The 20,503-nt window shown below is 46.7% G+C and overlaps 2 protein-coding genes across 3 annotated transcripts in view; one reads left to right on the forward strand and one right to left on the reverse strand.

Moving 5' to 3' along the window:
* The window catches only part of LOC137348833 (zinc finger protein 850-like), a gene marked incomplete at its 5' end in the record, with an annotated part of 277,096 nt that overhangs the window by 220,762 nt on the left and 35,831 nt on the right, over positions 1 to 20,503 (reverse strand). The gene's annotated exons all lie outside the window — the stretch shown is intronic.
* LOC137349380 (zinc finger protein 229-like) lies at positions 1,974 to 11,547 on the forward strand. Of its 2 annotated transcripts, none has more exons than XM_068014887.1 (2): positions 1,974 to 2,025; positions 9,681 to 11,547. In XM_068014887.1, the coding sequence occupies exon 2, from the start codon at positions 9,782 to 9,784 to the stop codon at positions 11,141 to 11,143; it is 1,362 nt and encodes a 453-aa protein (XP_067870988.1). In that variant the 5' UTR covers positions 1,974 to 2,025; positions 9,681 to 9,781; the 3' UTR covers positions 11,144 to 11,547. The 2 variants fall into 2 exon arrangements, with proteins under 2 accessions (XP_067870988.1, XP_067870989.1); XM_068014888.1 differs by lacking the exon at positions 1,974 to 2,025 and adding an exon at positions 6,775 to 6,835.

Consider the following 20,503-nt stretch of genomic DNA (forward strand, 5'->3'; position numbering starts at 1 on the left):
AGTGAGCAAAGTAATAAGAGAATTGACTGATTGAACAGGTGATTGGAGAACTGGTGTGGGAGGGAGGGCATCAGATTTCTGAGGCACTGGGACAGGTGGGACCTGTACAAGATGGACGGGTTGCATCGAAGCAGGAATGGGACTAATATCCTCACAGGGAGATTACTCGTGCTGTTGGGGAGGGTTTAAACTAGATTGGTAAGGGGATGGAAACCTGAGAGGGAGCTCAGATTGGAGGGAAGCAAAACTGGTAACTTGTCAGGGGTATGGGAACCAGGGGAAAATATCAGACCGGAACACCAAGGTGCACAGAATACTGGGAGAGATCGATGGCACTCGAGTGGGGAATAGCAAGTTACAAGGTGGGGTCAGAGTCAGGGAGAAAGTAATAAAGTCTAAATCAGGGTTAATGTGCATGTATGTGAATGCACAGAGTGTGGTTAATAAGATTGGTGAGGTACACGTGCAGATTGCCATGTGGAAATATGATCTTGTGGCTAGAACAGAGACCTGGCTCAAAGAAGGGCAGGACTGGGTGTTAAATATTCCTGGATACAAGGTGTTCAGCAAAGAAAGGAAAGGGAAAGGGGCGGTGGAGTATTGATAAATGAGAACATTGCAGTGTTGGAGAAAAAGGATGTCCCAACGGGGTCAAGAACAGAATCAATTTGGCTCGAACGAAGGAACAAAAAAGGTGCATTTACATTGCTCAGTGTTGTCAAGAGCCCACCAGCTAGTGGGAAGAACGTGGAGGAGAAAAAAATGCAAGGACATTACAGAGAGGTGCAAAAAATATAGGGTAGTTCTAATGGGCGACTTGATTCAAACATATCGTGGGATAGTAGTAGTGTAAAGGGCAGTGAGGGGCCAGTGTTCCGAGAGTTGTTCAGGAAAATTATCCACAACAGTATGTTGCTAGTCCAATGAGAAAGGAGGCATTCCTGGACCTGGTTCTTGAGAATGAGGTGGGCCAAGTGGATCAAGTATCAGTTGGGGAGCATGTCGGGGAGATTGATCATTGTATCATAAGATTTAGGCTGACCATAGAAAAGGACCAAGAACAATCCAGAGTAAGAGTAATTAACTGGGGAAAGACAACTTCAATGGGGTAAGAATGGAGCTGGCTGAATAAATGAGATTCAAAAGTTGCCAGGAAACCTGATAGCTGAACAATGGGTAACCTTCAAAAAAGAGAGAGTTCGGGCACAGTCAACATATGTTCCCTCGAAGTGGAAAGTTTGGGCAAATAAATCCAGAGCTCCCTGGATTATAAAAGAGGTAGAGATTACGATAAAGAAGAAAAAGGGTGCTGTTTTCCTTGAAGAGAAGGCTGAGAGGTGATTAGGTCGAGGTATTCAAAATCATGAGGGGTCTGGACAGAGAATCATACCTTAGAGACAATGTCCCAGACACTGCCATCACCATCCCTAGGTGTCCCACCAGCAGGACAGACTCAGCAGAGGTGACGGCACAGTGTTATACAGTCAGGAGGGAGTTGCCCGAGACGTCCTCAACATGGGCTCCGGACCCCATGATGTCTCATGGCATCAGGTCAAACAGAGTAGATGGAGAGAAACTGTTCCCACTGGTGAAAGGATGGAGGACGAGAGGGAACAGATTGAAAGTAATTGGGAAAAGAAACAAAAATAACATGAGGAAAAACTTTTCCACCCAGCGAGGGGTTAATGTGTGGAATGCACTGTCTGAGAGTGTGGTGGAGGCAGGTTTAATTGAAACATTTCAAAGGGAATGAGACAGTTTTGTGAAAAGGAACTAATGGAGCTGCGGGCTGACAGGTCCCGGATGCTGATGGATTCATCCTCGGGCTTTCAAAGAGAAGCAAACGAGGGAGGAACTGCGCAGAATCTGTCCTCCTGTCCCGCCCCCTCTTCCTATTGGTCCGCAGCTGCCGTTAATCACACGGACATTGTGAGGTCAGAGGTTAAGTCCCGGGTGCGCAGGCGCATTGCGGACCAGTGTTTCAAGCCAGAGGGTGAAGGCGGCGGAGAGACGTTTCTGCAGCCGGTAAGTGGCGGCTGGTGGGCGGGGAGGCTTAAGAAACACCCGGTGTAGGCCTCAACACCCCCAATAACAAACTCCCGGTCCTGTGTTTGCACCGAGCGGGCGGCAGCTGCGGGAAACTGAGCTCAGTTATAAAGGGGCCTGAGGGAGGGAGGAACCATTTGGGACACAGCACAGGGCAGGAGGTCCCCCCTCCCCCACTCCCTGGTTCCACAAAGACTCCCCTTGGACTGGGCCACACCTGGGCAGGGCTGGCTCAAGGTGCAGGAAGCTGATAGGCTGAGCTGTGGACTGGGAGGAGTGGGGGGTTTGACTGACAGGCCTGGGGAGGGGGATATCAGGGCAGGTACACACACTGCTCCCCCTTTTCCTCCTGGGATCTTTTACTGGAGTCGTGTTGCTGAGTGTTTCTAAACTCTGTCTCCCTATCCCGGTAATGTCGGTGGATTGTAGGTTGCTGTGAGTGTTGGACTTTCTTGTCTCTCCTCATTCTTCCTCCCTCTCCCACTCCGAGTTCCAGGCTGCAGGCACCAGCTGTTTGATGTGCCTGAAACATTTAATATGTTTCTCTCTTCACAGAGACCTGCTGAGTATTTCCAGCATTTTCTCCTTTTATTTCAGATTTCCAGCATCTGCAGGACTTTGCTTTTGTTTTATTGCACGAGTTGCTCACAGAATCAAAGGCAGTGAAGGTGCTCGAGCTGGACGGAAGCAGTCGTGTCAGATCCTCAGTGGGTGAGAAATCACCGAGTGCAGGGGAGGAATGAAGCTGGTGGATGTGCAGGGAGGCTTCAGAAATATCCGGTGTAGGCCTCAACACCCCCAATAAGAAGCTCCCAGTCCCGCGTTCCAAGGAGAACAATCCCAGCTTCTCCAACCTAACCTTGTAGCTAAATTCCCTCATCCCTGGAACCATTCTGGTAAATCTCCTCTACACCCTCTCAAGGACCTTCCCATCCTTCCTAAGGTGTGGTGATCAGAACTGGATGAACCAGAGTTTTATAAAAGTTCCCCTTAACTTCCCTGCTTTTGCACTCAATACCTCTATTTATCAAGCCCAAAATCCCATATTATTTGCTAACTGTTCTCAATATGTCCTGCCACCTTCAATGATCTATACATATAAACCCCCAGGTCCCTCTGTCCCTGCACGCTCTTCAGATCTGTGCCATTAAGCATTTATTGCCTCTCTCTATCCCTTCTGACAACCTGGAAATTTTCAGGATGTTACATCTGATAGTATAGATCAGGAATGTCCAGCCTTTATGCATTAGGGGCAACATTCGAAATGTTGTCCTGCATAGGGGGCCGGAGGTGAGCAACTTTCGGAAAGGTAAAGGTATTAGAAATTTATTTTACTGTTCATCAAAATAACAATAATGTGCATTTTTGTGAATAAGCTTTAAATGAGGAAACTAATGTATTAACTTACTTTCCCAACACTATGCTGAACACTGATTTAGTGAGTTACCTGGCATGGTTTTTGCTTGCAGTAGCAGACATTGTCTGCCTGCACACTTGATGTAGCGATGCAGAGAATTCCAGATAGATTCCATTTGTGAGGAGAGATCTTGATCTCGCACTCTCCCTGTCTCCTGCTCTCTCTACTTTATTTAGAGATACAGCACTGAAACGGGCCCTTTGGCCCACCGAGTCTGTGCCAAGCAACAACCACCCATTTACACTAACCCTACAGTAACCCCATATTCCCTACCACCTACCTACACCAGCGGCAATTTACAATGGCCAGCTTACCTATCAACCTGCAAGTCTTTTTCTGTGGGCGGAAACCGGAGCACCCAGCGAACACCCACGCGGTCACAGGGAGAACTTGCAAACTCTGCAAAGGCAGTACCCAGAATCGAAGCCAGGACCCTGGAGCTGTGAGGCTGCAGTGCTAACCACTGCGTCTCTCTCTCGCTCTCTCTCTCTCTCTCTCTCGCTCCCCCGTTCTCTCTCTCTCTCTTTCCCCCCCCACCACTCTCTCTCTCTTCCCCATCCCCCCCGCGCTTTCTCTCTCTCCAGCTCTCTCTCTCCCTCTCCCGCTCTCTCTCCCTCTCCCTCTCCCGCTCTCTCTCCCTCTCCCGCTCTCTCTCCCTCTCCCGCTCTCTCTCCCTCTCCCGCTCCCTCTCCCTCTCCCGCTCTCTCTCCCTCTCCCTCTCCCGCTCTCTCTCCCTCTCCCGCTCTCTCTCCCTCTCCCTCTCCCGCTCTCTCTCCCTCTCCCTCTCCCGCTCTCTCTCCCTCTCCCTCTCCCGCTCTCTCTCCCTCTCCCTCTCCCGCTCTCTCTCCCTCTCCCGCTCTCTCTCCCTCTCCCGCTCTCCCGCTCTCTCTCCCGCTCTCTCTCCCGCTCTCTCTCCCGCTCCCTCTCCCGCTCTCTCTCCCGCTCCCTCTCCCTCTCCCGCACCCGCTCCCTCTCCCTCTCCCTCCCCCGCCCTCTCTCCCTCTCCCTCCCTCCCCCGCTCTCTCTCTCTCGCTCCATGTCTGCCGGCCTCTGTCTCTCTGCTCCGCTCCCAAGGCCTGGTCACCCTGGCACCCTGCTCCCAGGGCCCGGTCACCCCGGCAGCCTGCTCCCAGGGCCTGGTTACCACTGCACCTTGCTGCTGGGCCTGCACCTCCTCAGATGGTGATGAAGAGCCTGAGGCCCAGGCTGAGTACATACGCAGGCAGAGCCAGTGCTTGGCCTGGGTCCTGAGCTCACGTCCAGGAAGGCTGCACTGGATATGGAGTTTGGGCGGGAAGTGCCAGCAGAGAAGCAGCTCAGCCCGCGCACCGCCATCTCACTAAAGGAGCCAAAATATCAGGTACGGAAGCTTGTCTGTCATCTTGGTAAAGGAGGACGTGTGCAGTGATGTGTCTCCGCCATGTTGGTAAAGGAGCTGTAACCATTGTCAGGTGCGATGGATACCATTGACAGGCTGGATTCTGGCCCATGGGCTGGATGTTCTGGAGTGTCGAACTAGGAGGCGTAGAGTAAAAGTTAGAGCCAGACCTTTCAGGAGTGAAGTTAGGAAACATTTCTACACACAAAAGGTGGTAGAAATTTGAAACTCTCTTCCACAAACAGCAGTTGATGCGAGATCAATGTTAATGTTAAATCTGACATTGATAGATCTTTGTTAACCAAAGGTATTAATGGAAATGGGACAAAGTCGGGTATATAGAGTTAGATCACAGATCAACCATGATCTCATTTCCTGGTGGAACAGGCTCGAGGGGCTAAATGGCCAACTCCTAGAATCATAGAAATTTACAGCACAGAAGGAGGCCATTCAACCCTTTGTGCTTGTGCTGGCCCTTTGAAAGAGCAGTTGTGCTTAGTCCCACACACCCACTTGGTGTTTGTAAGCCTGTAAGTTCCTCATTCTCAAATACCTGTCAACTCCCTTTTAAAATGACTGATAGAATCAGGTTCAACCACCTTTTTCAGGTGGAGCGTTCCAGATCCTGACAACTGTCTGTTATTACAGAAACTGCTGAACTCAATGTTGAGTCCGGAAGGTTGTCAAGTCCTGTTCCTCGAGCTCCCATTGAGCTTCATTGGAACAGGGCAGGAGGCTGAGGACAGAGAGGTCAGAGTGGGAGTGGGACGGAGAATTAAAATGGGAAGTGACTGGAAACTCAGGAACATGCTTGCAGACTGAATGGAGATGTTTCTCAAAGTGATCACCCTATCTGTGTTTGGTCTTCCCAATGTAGAACAGATCTCATTGTGAGCAGTGAATATAATATACAAAATTGCCAAAAGTACAAGTAAATCACTGTTTGGTTTCATCCCACAAAACCCTGAGAATAGCCCAAAGGGAGCTACTTTATTTGAAGAGTAAAAGTTACAAAGTAAAGCAAATCAGTTGCTGGAATATTAAATTCCACCCCAGCTATAAAGAATATTAACACAGCAGATATAAACCCCACTGTCAGAATGAATATGGTTCAGTCCTGGATGTGATTAACAGCAGCAATAATTACAGAATGCAACAGCTACAGTCACTTGTGAACTCACTGGTGTCTCAGCATTTTGGATATCGATTAAATTCCTTCCCACAGATGGAGCAGGTGAACGGCCTCTCGTTATATTATTATAATATAATACTATCTTTAATATCATCTAATAAGATATTCTTTCTTACAGTTCAGTGGGATGTAAACAGTGACCCCAGCACCTTCAGGAGAGATGGTGCGAAAGCCCCTGTGTGCAGAGTGAGCATAAAATCAATGTGTGTAAATCCTCTCCTAATCCCCTGTAAAAGGAGGTAATAAAAGTCATCACTGTCAGTACAGGATAGAAATTCAGAACAGACAATTCGAGATCCTATGGAACATTTTATTCCTCTCTTGTTTCCCCAAAGCTGTAAATCGCAGTCCCACACACTCTCCCTCCTCCCTGTGCTGAAATCCAAACCCATGACACCATCTGCACCATTTCTTTCCTCAAATAAAAGCAAAATACTGCGGATGCTGGAAATCTGAAACAAAAACAAGAAATGCTGGATTCACTCAGCAGGTCTGGCAGCATCTGTGGAAAGAGAAGCAGAGTTAACGTTTCGGGTCAGTGACCCTTCTTCGGAACTGACAAATATTAGAAAAGTCACAGATTATAAACAAGTGAGGTGGGGGTTGGGCAAGAGATAACAAAGGAGAAGGTGCAGATTGGACCAGGCCACATAGCTGACCAAAAGGTCACGGAGCAAAGGCAAACAATATGTTAATGGTGTGTTGAAAGACAAAGCATTAGTACAGATTAGGTGTGAATATACTGAATATTGAACATCAGCAAGTGCAAACCTGAAGAAAAACAACCTGAAAAAAACAGTGGGTAAGCAAACTGAACAAACTAAGATGAAATGAAATAAATGCAAAAAAAGATTGTAAAAAATGTAAAAAGGAATGCAAAAAAAAAGGAAGAAAAAATAACTAAAAATGAAAGTAAAGTGGGGGGCTGTCATGCTCTGAAATTATTGAACTCAATGTTCAGTCCGGCAGGCTGTAGTGTGCCTAATCGGTAGATGAGATGCTGTTCCTCGAGCTTGCGTTGATGTTCACTGGAACACTGCAGCAATCCCAGGACAGAGATGTGAGCATGAGAGCAGGGGGGAGTGTTGAAATGACAAGCAACCGGAAGCTCAGGGTCCTGCTTGCGGACTGAGCGGAGATGTTCCGCAAAGCGGTCACCCAGTCTGCGCTTGGTCTCCCCAATGTAGAGGAGACCACACTGTGAGCAGCGAATACAGTATACTACATTGAAAGAAGTACAAGTAAATCGCTGCTTCACCTGAAAGGAGTGTTTGGGGCCTGGGATAGTGAGGAGAGAGGAGGTAAATGGGCAGGTATTACACCTCCTGCGATTGCAAGGGAAGGTGCCCTGGGACGGGGACGAGGTGGTGGGGGTAATGGAGGAGTGGACCAGGGTGTCGCGGAGGGAACGATCCCTTCGGAATGCTGACAGGGGAAGGGAGGGGAAGATGCGACTGGTAGTGGCATCACACTGGAGGTGGCGAAAATGGCGGAGGATGATCCTTTGGATATGGAGGCTGGTGGGATGAAAAGTGAGGACAAGGGGAACCCTGTCACGGTTCTGGGAGGGAGGGGAAGGGGTGAGGGTAGAGGTGCGGGGAATGGGTCGGACACGGTTGAGGGCCCTGTCAACCACAGTGCGGGGAAATCCTCGGTTGAGGAAAAAGGAGGTCATATCAGAAGCACCGTCATCGTCATTAGAGCAGATGCGTCGGAGACGGAGAAACTGGGAGAATGGAATGGAGTCCTTACAGGAGGTAGGGTGTGAAGAAGTGTAGTCGAGGTAGCTGTGGGAGTCAGTGGGCTTATAATGGATATTGGTAGACAACCTATCCCCAGAGATGGAGACAGAGAAGTCGAGGAAGGGAAGGGAAGTGTCAGAGATGGACCATGTAAAGGTGAGAGAAGGGTGGAAATTGGAAGCAAAGTTGATAAAGTTTTCTAGTTCGGGGCGGGAGCAGGAAACGGCACCGATACAGTCATCAATGTACTGGAAAAAGAGTTGGGGGAGGGGGCCTGAGTAGGACTGGAACAAAGAATGCTCGACATATCCCACAAAAAGACAGGCATAACTAGGACCCATGCGGGTACCCATAGCGACACCTTTTACTTGAAGGAAATGCATGGAGTTGAAGGAGAAGTTGTTCAATGTGAGAACAAGTTCAGCCAGGCGGAGGAGGGTGTTGGTGGATGGGGACTGGTTGGGCCTCTGTTCCAGGAAGAAGCGGAGAGCCCTCAAACCATCCTGGTGGGGGATGGAGGTGTAGAGCGATTGGACGTCCATAGTGAAGAGGAGGCGGTTGGGACCAGGAAACTGGAAATTGTCAAAATGACGTAGGGCGTCAGAAGAGTCACGGATGTAGGTGGGAAGAGACTGGACCAGCGGAGAAAAGATAGAGTCTAGATAGGAAGAAATAAGTTCAGTTGGGCAGGAGCAGGCTGACACGATAGGTCTGCCGGGACAGTCCCATTTGTGGATTTTGGGAAGGAGGTAGAAGCGGGCTGTCCGGGGTTGCGGGACTATGAGGTTGGAAGCTGTAGAGCTAAGATCTCCAGAGGAGATGAGGTCAGTGACAGTCCTTTGGACGGTGGCTTGATGTTCGGTGGTGGGGTCATGGTCCAGAGGGAGGTAGGAAGAGGTGTCTGTGAGTTGGCGTTGAGCTTCTGCAAGGTAGAGGTCGGTATGCCATACAACAACAGCACCACCCTTGTCTGCAGGTTTGATGACCATGTCGGGGTTAGACCTGAGAGAACGGAGTGCCTCAAGTTCAGAGGGGGACAGGTTAGAGTGAGTGAGGGGGGCAGAGAAATTGAGACGACCAATGTCTCGCCGACAGTTTTCAATGAAGAGATCAAGAGCGGGTAAGAGGCCAGGGTGAGGGGTCCAGGTAGAGGGAGAATGCTGGAGGCGGGTGAATGGGTCTGCTGGTCGGGGGGAGGACTCCTGGTCGAAGAAGTGAGCCCGGAGGCGACGGAAGAAGAGCTCAACGTCATGCCGAGCGTGAAATTCATTGAGGTGGGGGCGTAAGGGGATAAAACTGAGACCTTTGCTGAGTACAGAACGCTCAGCATCAGAGAGGGGGAGGTCAGAGGGTATAGTGAATACACGGCAAGGGGTCAGATCAGAAGGGGTGGGGTCAGAGGGAAGTGAAGCGGAAGGAGGATCTGGAGGGGCATTAGTCCCCATCAGCTGCTGGAGCTTGCGTTCCTTAACACCTGAAAGGAAGAAAAAAAGTTTTTTGTTAATGCGTCGGATGAGACGTAAGATGAGATGAAACTGCGGAGTAGAACAGATTTGAGATAAGGTGAGACGGTGCTGCTGGAGAGAGAGGTCCAGTGTGTGCATATGGCGGCGCATAGCACTGAGTGTGGATCTCAGGATGCGTCCATTTCTTTCCTCCTCTGCCAGTTTTCTCCCTCCCTCTACTGTGGCTGGGTTCATTTCTCCAGCCCCTGTGTGCAGAGTGAGAATGAAATTAATGAGTCAATGATTTTCTGTCCTGGTCACTGGGACCCTGAAGCCCCGCCCACTCTCTGTTCTGGTCCCACAAATTACCAGATTAATTCAGCTCAATTTCACAACTTGTCTTTGTGTTTTTGTGGGTTCTCTCTCACTCCCTTTTTCCTGTTGTAACTTCATGTTACAGGATATTAGAAAGGGAGGATTTGCGGAAGGAAACTCAAACATCACCTCAAGATGTGACAGTCACTCGATTCATCAGGATCTGAATATCATCGGCCTTTGATCATGGAAGCAAAAAGTATGGAGAAACCGTACACGTGTTCTGTGTGTGGACGAGGCTTCAGCCGATCAGCTGGCCTGTCGGTACACAAGTGTAGTCAGACTGGGGAGAAGCTGTGGAAATGTGGAGACCGTGAGAAAGAATTAAATTACACGTCTGAGCTGGAAACTCATCGACACAGTCAAACTGAGAAGAGGCCGTTCATCTGCACTGAGTGTGGGAAGGGATTCACTCATTCATCCTCCCTACTCGCACACCAGCGAGTTCATACTGGGGAGAGGCCATTTACCTGCACTGAGTGTGGGAAGGGATTCATTCATTCATCCTCCCTACTCACACACAAGCGAGTTCACACTGGGGAGAGGCCGTTTACCTGCACTGAGTGTGGTAAGGGATTCATTCGTTCATCTGCCCTACTAAAACACCAGCGAGTTCACACTGGGGAGAGGCCGTTCACCTGCACTGAGTGTGGGAAGAGATTCTCTCTGTCATGGAACCTGCTGGCACATCAACGAATTCACACTGGGGAGAGGCCATTCACCTGCTCTGATTGTGGGGAGGGTTTTACTCATTCATCCACCCTGCTGATACACCAGCGAGTTCACACTGGGGAGAGGCCGTTCACCTGCTCTGAGTGTGGGAAGGGATTTACTCAGTCATCCACCCTGCTGATGCACCAGCGAGTTCACACTGGGGAGAGGCCGTTCAACTGCACAGAATGTGGGAAGGGATTCACTCAGTCATCCACCCTGCTGATGCACCAGCGAATTCACACTGGGGAGAGGCCGTTCACCTGTACTGAGTGTGGGAAGGGATTCATTCATTCATCCGCCCTACTCAAACACGAGCGAGTTCACACTGGGGAGAGGCCATTTACCTGCACTGAGTGTGGTAAGGGATTCATTCTTTCATCCGCCCTACTGATGCACCAGCGAGTTCACACTGGGGAGAGGCCATTCACCTGCTCTGAGTGTGGGAAGAGATTCTCTGTGTCATGGAACCTGCTGGCACATCAACGAATTCACACTGGGGAGAGGCCATTCACCTGCTCTGATTGTGGGGAGGGTTTTACTCATTCATCCACCCTGCTGGTACACCAGCGAGTTCACACTGGGGAGAGGCCATTCACCTGCTCTGAGTGTGGGAAGGGATTCACTACTTCATCCAAGCTGGTGAAACACCAGCGAGTTCACACTGGTGAGAGGCCATTCACCTGCTCTGAGTGTGGGAAGGGATTTGCTAATTCATCCGCTCAGCTGAGGCACCAGCGAGTTCACACTGGGGAGAGGCCATTCACCTGCTCCGTGTGTCGGAAGAGATTTACTCAGTCATCCCACCTGGTGACACACCAGCGAGTTCACAGATAATTACAGGGGTTGGATTCTGCTGTTGCTGCTGTTCATCACATCCAGATTGAACCATGTTCATTCTGACAGTTGGGGTTTATTTCTGATGTCAGTTGCTCCTCTTGGACTGAGCGTCTGGCCCACAGCATCTCTCATTCATGTGTGAACAGACCATCATGTCTTCAAACCTCATTTTCAATTTAAATCCACTCAGTCAATGTACTGAACAAAAGATGAACAATAAACAGATCACAGGCCAATCCTGTAACTCTATATTGACAGGAGAAAGTCTGTTCTTCAGCTCAAAAATGAGGCTGTTTAAGCTCTGTATGTTTCTAAGCACTCGTAGACTGGAGCTGTTGGATCGACAGGCTGTTCACAACTGTTAACATGCCAGATAGTGAAGGAATTACTCTTCAAGTAAACTCACCAATTTATTAGCTCAGACTCCGGCCCCTGCTGTAATTAATACTCAGCATCCATTAGTGTTGATTTACAGTCAATCACTGAATTGTCTGGTTAATCTTTGTTACTTGTTTTGTGAAATACTCTCCCTATTAGTGCTGAACTGCTGGATAACTCTGATTACATTTAAATGTGTTTATACATGTTTATAAAGTGTCTGTGTGTCCAGATTTAACTAAGTTGTGATTTGTAACCAATAAATGATGTTTCGGGTATGACTTGTCATCTGGTATCTTGGTGATTTGTCGAGAAAGATTTAATTCACTCACTCAGCAGCTCGAGAGGAACCAGACTGAGGTTTAATGAACATAAGAAATAGGAGCTGGAGGAGGCCATTTGGCCCTTCGAGCCTGCTCTGCCATTCACCCAGATCATGGCTGATCATCTCAACTCCACCTTCCCGCACTATCCCCATATCCCTTAATTCCCTTTGTACCCAAAAATCTATCAATCTCTGTCTTAAATATACTCAATGACTGAGCATCCACTGCTCCCTGGGGAAGACAATTCCAAAGATTCACAACCCTTTCAATGAAGAAATTTCTCCTCATTTCAGTCCTAAATGGCTGATCCCTTATCCTGAGACAGTGACCCGGTGTTCTAGATTGCCCAGACAGGGGAAACATTTTCTCAGCATCGACCCGGTCAAGTCCCTTAACAATTTATGTCTCAGTCAGATCACATCTTATTCTTCTAAACCTCAGGGAATATAGACCTAGTTTACTCAACCTCTCCTCATAGGAGGAGATGGAGCAGAGTGGGGGTGCTGTACAATAGTGGTTATGTTATTCAACTAGTAATCCAGAGGCCTGGACTAATGATGCCAAGACATGAATTCAAATCCCACCATTGCAATTCAGGGATTTAAACTCAATTAATTAAATCTGGGATTTGAAAAAGCGAGGATCAATATTGGTGACCATGAAACTACGGATTGTCCTAAAAACCCACCTGGTTCACTAATTTCCTTCAGGGAAGGAAATTTGCCGTCCTTACCTGATCTGTCCTCCAGATGCACAGAAATGTGGTTGACTCTTAACTACACTATGAAATGGCCCAGCAAGACACTCAGTTATATTCAAGGAGGTAGCTCACCACCACCTTCTCGGGCAATTAGGGATGGGCAATAAATGCTGGCCATTTCAGTAACACTCACAGTCCATGAATAAATAGAACAATCGCCTTATCCCAGGAACCAGACGAGTGAACCTTCATTGCATTCCCTCAGTAGTGTTATGTCCTTCCTTAGGTAAGGAGACCAAAACTGCACACACTGCTCCAGGTGGGGCCTCACCAATGTCCTGTATAATTGTAGTAAGACCTCTTTACCCTTATACCCCTATCCCTTTGTAACAAAAGCTAACATACCATTTGCCTTCCGAATTGCTTGCTGTACGTCCATGTTACCTTTCTGTGATTCACGTACAAGGACACTGTTATGTGTACTTTGCTTTTAAAAAAGAAAAATACTTGGAGTTCTGTGTTTTGCAAGACTGAGAAAATTGAATGCTGAACTGAGTGGGGACAGTCTCCAAGGCAACTTGTTTCCAAGCAACAACAGCAAGGAAAATGATAGGTCACATGACATTGTTAAGAGTTCAATTTCACTTTGCTTTGTGAAAGACCAGTGCTGGGCAGGCAGGAGGCAGAACAAACTGGCTGGGACTTGTGTTTTTTGGCAGACTCGAAAAAGACCTCTCCCTGAAAAGAAGGCATCTCTTGGAGAACGAAATTCCACATTTGAGTTATGTCTGTGTTCTGCCAGGAGAGGAAAGGACCCAGAGAAAGAGGAGTTGCTGCTCTCTGTGGAGGAAACCCTGCATTGTTAAAGGTAGCAAATTCCTGTTGCCTCCAGTCTCTGAAAAATCTCTGCCTCAAGAGTGATTCCTGTTCCTCCTGTTTTTTTTGGGTGGGAGATCCTGAAATCTCAAAAAGGCTTCCATTGCTGGACTGCTACTTTAAAATTTAAGTAGACTTGTTGCTACATCTTTTGCTGCATCTTTTGCTGAAAGATCTGTGTGATGCCTGCTGCAGACAAATTGCCTTGTTAGTCTACCCATCACAGACTGTTCATCAAACTCGCCTGGAGAGACTTTGAGTGGCATCTGACGATTTGTCTCTGGGACACCTCACCGATTCACAAATAACCCACCAGACCATGACCACCAATGATTTTATTATTCCTAAGAAACAGTTGAACACCAAAAACCCTTTTTCCCCAGTTAACCAGTTTTTCAATGTATGTGCGTGTTCAGGAAGCTTAGGAAGAATAAGAAGTTATAAAATCTTTTTATATGTATGGATTCATCCCATTATTGTTTAAGATTTCGTTTATTAATAAATAGTTAATTTTATTGTTGTTTGAAGAAATCTGGTTTTGTGTGCTTCATTCTAGGAGATAAATAAAATGTTTAATTTGGCTAATTTCCAGTAGGTGGGAAACTTTACTAATATGCAGTGGGACTGAATTAACAGTGCATTACTCCCACCTTGGTCGGAACAACACCCAGGTCCCTCTGAATGCAAACATTTCTCAGTTTCTCAACATTCAGAACAAAACGTTTTTTTAAACATTTTTCTTATCAAAGTGGATAACTTCACACTTCACTATATTGAATTCCAACTGCCATGTTCTTACCCACTCACCCACCCAACCTGTCTGTATCCCTCTGAAGCCTCTTTCTGTCTTTCTCATTTCTTGCTTTCCCACCTAACTTTGTATCTTCAGCAAACCTGCAGACATTACACTTACACTCAATCCCTTCACTTGAGTCATTTCTATAGATTGTAAATAGCTGAGGCCCAAGTACTAATCCTTGCTATACCCTGCTAGTTACAGCATGCCAACCTGAAAATGGCCCATTTATTCCTACTCTCTGCTTTCTGTCCATTAACCAAACCTCAATCCATGCTCATATATTACCTCAATCTCATGAGTCCTAATTTTTTTTTTATTCATTCATGGGATGTGGGCGTCGCTGGCTAGGCCAGCATTTATTACCCATCCCTAATTGCCCTTGAGAAGGTGTTGGTGAGCTGCCTTCTTGAACTGCTGCAGTCCATGTGAGGTAGGTACACCCACAGTGCTTTTAGGAATGGGAATTCTACGGTTTTGACACAGCGACAGTGAAGGAATGGTGATATAGTTCCAAGTCAGGAATGTGTGTGACTTGGAGGGGAACTTGCAGGTGGTGGTGTGCCCATGCATTTTCTGCCCTTGTCCTTTTAGTTGGTAGAGGTTGTGGGTTAGGAAGGTGCTGTCTAAGGGGCCTTGGTGCGTTGCTCCAGTGCATCTTGTAGATGGTACACACTGCTGCCACTGTGTGTCAGTGGTGGAGGGAGTGAATGTTTGTAGATAGGATGCCAATCAAGTGGGTTGCTTTGTCCTGGATGGTTGCGGGCTTCTTGAGTGTTGTTGGAGTTGTACCATCCAGGCAAGTATTCCATCACACTCCTGACTTGTTCCTTATAGATGGTGGACAAGCTTTGGGGAGTCAGATGAGTTACTCGCTGCAGGATTCCTAGCCTCTGACCGGCTCTTGTAGCCACAGTATTTATATGGCTACTCCCAGTTCAGTTTCTGGTCAATGGTAGCCCCCAGGATGTTGATAGTGGGGGATTCAGTGATGGTACTGCAATTGAATGTCATGGGGAGATGGTTGGAGTCTTTCTTGTTGGAGATGGTCATTGCCTGGCACTTGTGTGACTTGAATGTTACTTGCCACTTATCAGCCCAAGCCTGGATATTGTCCAGGTCTTGCTGCATTTCTATACGGACTGCTTCAGTATCTGAGGAGTCGCAAATGGTGCGGAACATTGTGCAATCATCAGCGAACATCCCCACTTCTGAACTTATGATTGAAGAAAGAATTGTGTGTAATAACCTCTGGTGTGGCACCTTATCAAATGCTTCTTGCTTCTTGAAAATCCAAATAAACTACTGTTTCCTCCTTATTCACCTGACTAGTTACATCCTCAAGAAACTCTTAACAGATTTGTTAAACATGATTTCTTCTTCACAAGTCCATGTTGACTGCTGAATCATATTATGATTTTCTAAGTGCCCTGTTACCATTTCCCCAGATAATACATTCTAGCATTTTGCCTACAACTAATGTGAGGCTAATTGGACAATAGCTCCCCATTTTCTCTCTTTCTCCAAGGTTATTACGGAACCCTTTCTCAACTGATTATTTCATAAAAGTGCTGTACTTGAGTCTTAATTTGGCCTTGTGTCATCTCCTAGTGGGCTTGTCCTGTCCTGTCAGTGCTGGGTCAGGCCATTGTCCAGCTCAAACAGCCCAGATAACAGGAGCCAACGAACCTTATTTCACTCCTCAGGGTGGTTTGTTTCTTGAGGTTCAGATTATCATTAAAATAACAACACACACTGTGTCCACCCATTGTTCTCCCAGACGCACTGTCACCTCACAGTCAGGATCATGTGTCTATGAAGGGGAGATTGTTGTCCTGTCTAGACCACCCTGAATACCCTTGCTTCATAATGGTCAGGAGTAGAAGGTCCCAGTATTGTGAGAAGAGCCTCAGGGAATCAGTCCCAGGGATCCTGTATAACAGAGGAACACATGAGTGGGAGGAGGCCATTCAACTCCTCGAGCCTGTTCCTCTATTCAGTTATATCATGACTGATCCATATCGCAACTACCTTTACCAGAGTTGATTACATATCCCTGTAACCTTACCCAATAGGTAACTCACAAGTTTTGACATTTTCCTTTCCTCCCCATCCATAGCAGCTTTTTGGGGGGACAGTGTTCCAGATTTCACTATCCTTTGTGTGAAGAAGTGCTTCCTGACAGCACTCCTGAATGGCCCAGCTCTAATTTTAATGTTGTGCCATCTTATTCTGCATTCCACCAACAGAGGAAATCATTTTTCTTTATCGACCCCCTTAAAACCTTTAATCTTCTTTAATACCTGAATTACATCATCCCTTAATATTCATACTCTATGAAATACAAGCCCAGTCTATATGACCTGTCCTCACAATTTAACCCTTTTAGCCCTGATCTCATTCTGGTGAATGTGCAGTGTACCTCCTGCACAGCTGATATATCCTTCCTGAGATGTGCTGCCCAGAATTAAACACCTCACTTCAGATGATGTGTAACCAGAGTTGCATATAACTGCAGCATTACTTTCACCCTTCAGATAAAGGCAAACATTCCATTAGACATTTTAATTCCCTTTTCTCCCAGTCCAGTAGTTTTTCGTGATTTCTGTGCATGAAACCCGAAATCTCTCTGTCCCTTCACAGTTCCTAACTTTTCATCATTTAGAAAATATTCTGATTCATCTTCCTTCGATCTAAGTTACCAGAATGGTTCCAGGGATGGGAAATTTTAGTTACAAGGTGAGGTTGTAAAAGCTGGGGTTGTTCTCCTTTGCACAAAGGAGATTGAGGGGAGATTTAATCAAAGTGTAAAAGATTATGACAGGCATGGATAAGTTAGACAAGGAAAACTGTTCCCATTAACTAATGGTACAAGGATTAGGAGACGCAGATTGAAAGTTTTGGGCAAGAGATGCAGAGGGAATATAAGGAAGCACTTTTTTACACAGTGGGTAGTAATGATCTGGAACTCGCTGCCCATGAGGGTGGTGGAAGCAGAGACAATCAGTGATTTCAAGAGGAAATTGGATGGTCACTTGAAGGAAATAAACTTGCAGGACTACAGGGGTCAAGCAGGGGAGTAGGACTGACTGGATTACTGTGTGGAGAACTGGCATGGACTTGATGGGCTGAATGGTCTCCTCTGTTCCATACATGACTCTAATGTTAATGACCTCACACTTCCCCACATTGACCTCCTGCTGTCACTGTTTGCTCCGCTCGCTAAATCTATCAATGACACAATGCAATTTTTTGCGCCCTTCCAGAATACTCAATATGTCACCTAACTCAGTATGTGGGTTTGTTCAGGGAAAATCGTGTTCAACTGACTTGCTGGAGTTTTTGAAGACATAACAGAGAGGGTTGGTGGGGGCAATGTTGTTGATATGGGGTACATGGACTTTCAAAAGGCATTTGATACAGTACCACACAATTTATATGTATTTATTTATGAGCATTTCCAGCACTTTCTGGTTTTATTTCATCTTCCAGAAGATCTGATTTGCAAAAGTAAATCCTGGGACAGTGAGGTTTAAAAGATCTCCCGAAGGAATCATCAGCTTCTTCACACTGTGACATTGCATGTACAAAACACCAATCCTGGGCTGAGTGGGTATGGGAACAGTGAGCAGAAGAGGGATGGGGAATCAGCAGTGTTTGTGTTTTTACAATGAGGCATAAACAGATGGTGAGACAAAGAGAGAAATAGAGGGAGAGAAAGAGATTGAAATGACAGGTTAAACACAGAGGGAGAGAGACAGGCTCTGGGGCTCTCCAGTGTTTAGTGACTGCCCAGCTCCCAGCCTGTGTCGAAAACCACTCTCCCCACCCCCTTCTCACCCCCTTGCCAAAGGCCTGATGTGTAAAGATAAATCCTGGGACAATGATAAGGAATTAACACCTTAATGGCAGTTTTAAAGAGAGTTTCTCAGCTTCTGGACAGACTGGGGCCTGGTCATGTCACTGTCCGCCTGTAGATTAGCTGAAAGATGCAGCAAATGTTCTCAACAATGACCTTGTAGGAATAAGTTCACAGATCATCAAAAAGCAGCTCCCTGGAATGTCTCTGTTCAAAGCAGCCCTGGTACCTGGATTAACATGACAATGGACAAGATCTCAGCACCTAATAGTCCCTCTCACATTTTAAATCTGTTCCCACTTTACAGTCTCTGGGTTTATAGTGGGGGATGTGTAAATGATGCAGAGATCGTCAATGTTAGTGAGTGACAGAGAAAAGGAGCCCTGGGCTATTGATGTGTCTTTTATTTTAAAAAGTCTTTGCTTTGTTCTCATCAATGTTTCATTTCTCTCTCCAGGAGATTTTTAGCAGCTGTAACATGTCAATGTATGGGATAACATCATGCTGACCATTAGGACCAAGCTAATAGTTTATAAGACCTGTGTTCTCAACACCTTGCTGTATGGCTATGAAACATGACAGCTACCAGGAAAAGTAGCTCAATAATTTCAATCTTTGCTGTCTGTGGCACATTATGGGTATATCCTGGCAGGACAAAATCACAAATGTGGCAGTCCTCTCAAAGGCAGAGCTCCCAAGTGTGTTGGCACTAATCAAACAGAGGTGGCTTTGGTGGATCAGACAAGTCCACAAGATGGAAGATGGTTTCTTACCCAAGAACCAAGGTAGCAGGGGCCAGGCGACCAGTGGGTGCCCAAAGCTCCGCTTCAAGGAATTTGCAAGTGTGACCAGAAAGCCCTAAATGTCGACTATCACAGTTGGGAGTCCCTAGCTGATGAAAGAGGGAAATGGCAACACATCCTGTGGACTGGTGTGCAATACCACGATGACCAGTTGCTGCAGCAGCTTGGCAACAGACGCCAATGTCAAACACAACAACTCACAGCATCACTTGGCAGCTTCATGTGCAGCACTTGTGGCAGAGCCTGCGTCTCAACGGTTGGCTTTTACAGCCATCAGCAAAGGTGAACCAAGAGAAGATACCCCACCTAAATAGATTGTTTGCTGCATGTCCATCATCTTTTACAGGTGAAAGGATGACAGTCCACTGTTTCCCTCACTCTCTCCTTTCTCTATTTCTCTCTCTCTCCCACTTCTCTCATTCAGAGAGAAAGATAGGGAGAAAGAGAGAGACACACAGAGAAAAATCCACAATCAGAAACTAAACAAATGACCTCCTTCTATGCTGTAAATGACTCTATGACTCTAAAATGAGTTAAAATGGCTGCTGTACATTGCATTTAAACATCAAAATACATCTCACTGCCTAAAACACAAACATTATTCAGGAATTATAACAAACAAACGGACAAAGAAGGACCAGAAATAAAGGTACTGAATTGGGGGAAGGCCGATTTCAATATGATAAAACAGGATCTGGCCAAAGTGGACTGGGAGCAGCTACTTGTGGGAAAGTCTAAATCAGACCAGTGTGAGTCATTAAAAAAGGAAATAGTGAAAGATCAGGGCCAACATGTTCCCAAAAGGTGAAGGGTAGGACCAACAAGTCCAGGGAACCCTAGATGTCAAGGGATATAGAGGATTGGATAATGGGGGGAAAAAGGAGGCGTATGGCAGATTCAGAGGGCTGAAAACAGTGCAGGTGCTTGTGGAGTATAGAAAGTGTATGGGGTGGGGTACTTAAAAAAGTAATTCGAAGAGTGAAGAGGGGGCATGAAAAATCACTGGTGGCCAAGCTAAAGGAACATCCCACGGCGTTTTATAAGTATATTAAGGTCAAGAGGATAACCAGGGAAAGAGTAGGGCCCATTAGGGACCAAAGTGGCAATCTGTGTGTGGACATGGAGGATTTTGGTGAGGTTTGAAATGATTACTTTTCATCTGTGTTCACTATGGAGACGGATGATGTCAGTGTCGAACACAGGGAGGGGGATTGTGATATACTTAATCAAATTAGTATTGAAAGGGAGGAGGTATTAGCGGTTTTAACGGGCTTAAAAGTGAATAAATCCCCAGACCCAGATGAGATGCATCCCAGGCTGTTATGTGAGGCAAGGGAGGAGATAGCAGGGGCTCCGACACGATTTTCAAATCCTCTCTGGCCACAGGAGAGGTGCCAGAGGACTGGAGGACAGCGAATGTGGTACAATTATTTAAGAAGGGAAGCAGGGATAGACCAGGTAATTACAGGCCAGTGAGTCTAACATAAGTGGCAGAGAAACTATTGGAAAAAATTCTGAGGGACAGGATTAATCTCCACTTGGAGAGGCAGGAGTTAATCAAGGATAGTCAGCATGGCTTTGTCAGGGGGACATCACGTTTAACAAACTTGATTGAATTT

Source organism: Heterodontus francisci, chromosome 34, assembly GCF_036365525.1.
Source record: "Heterodontus francisci isolate sHetFra1 chromosome 34, sHetFra1.hap1, whole genome shotgun sequence".
In the NCBI taxonomy this organism is placed as follows: domain Eukaryota; kingdom Metazoa; phylum Chordata; class Chondrichthyes; order Heterodontiformes; family Heterodontidae; genus Heterodontus; species Heterodontus francisci.

Bases quoted from the DNA above. Each gene is read 5' to 3' on its own strand.
- LOC137349380 (XM_068014887.1), top strand. From the start codon at position 9,782: ATGGAAGCAAAAAGTATGGAGAAACCGTACACGTGTTCTGTGTGTGGA.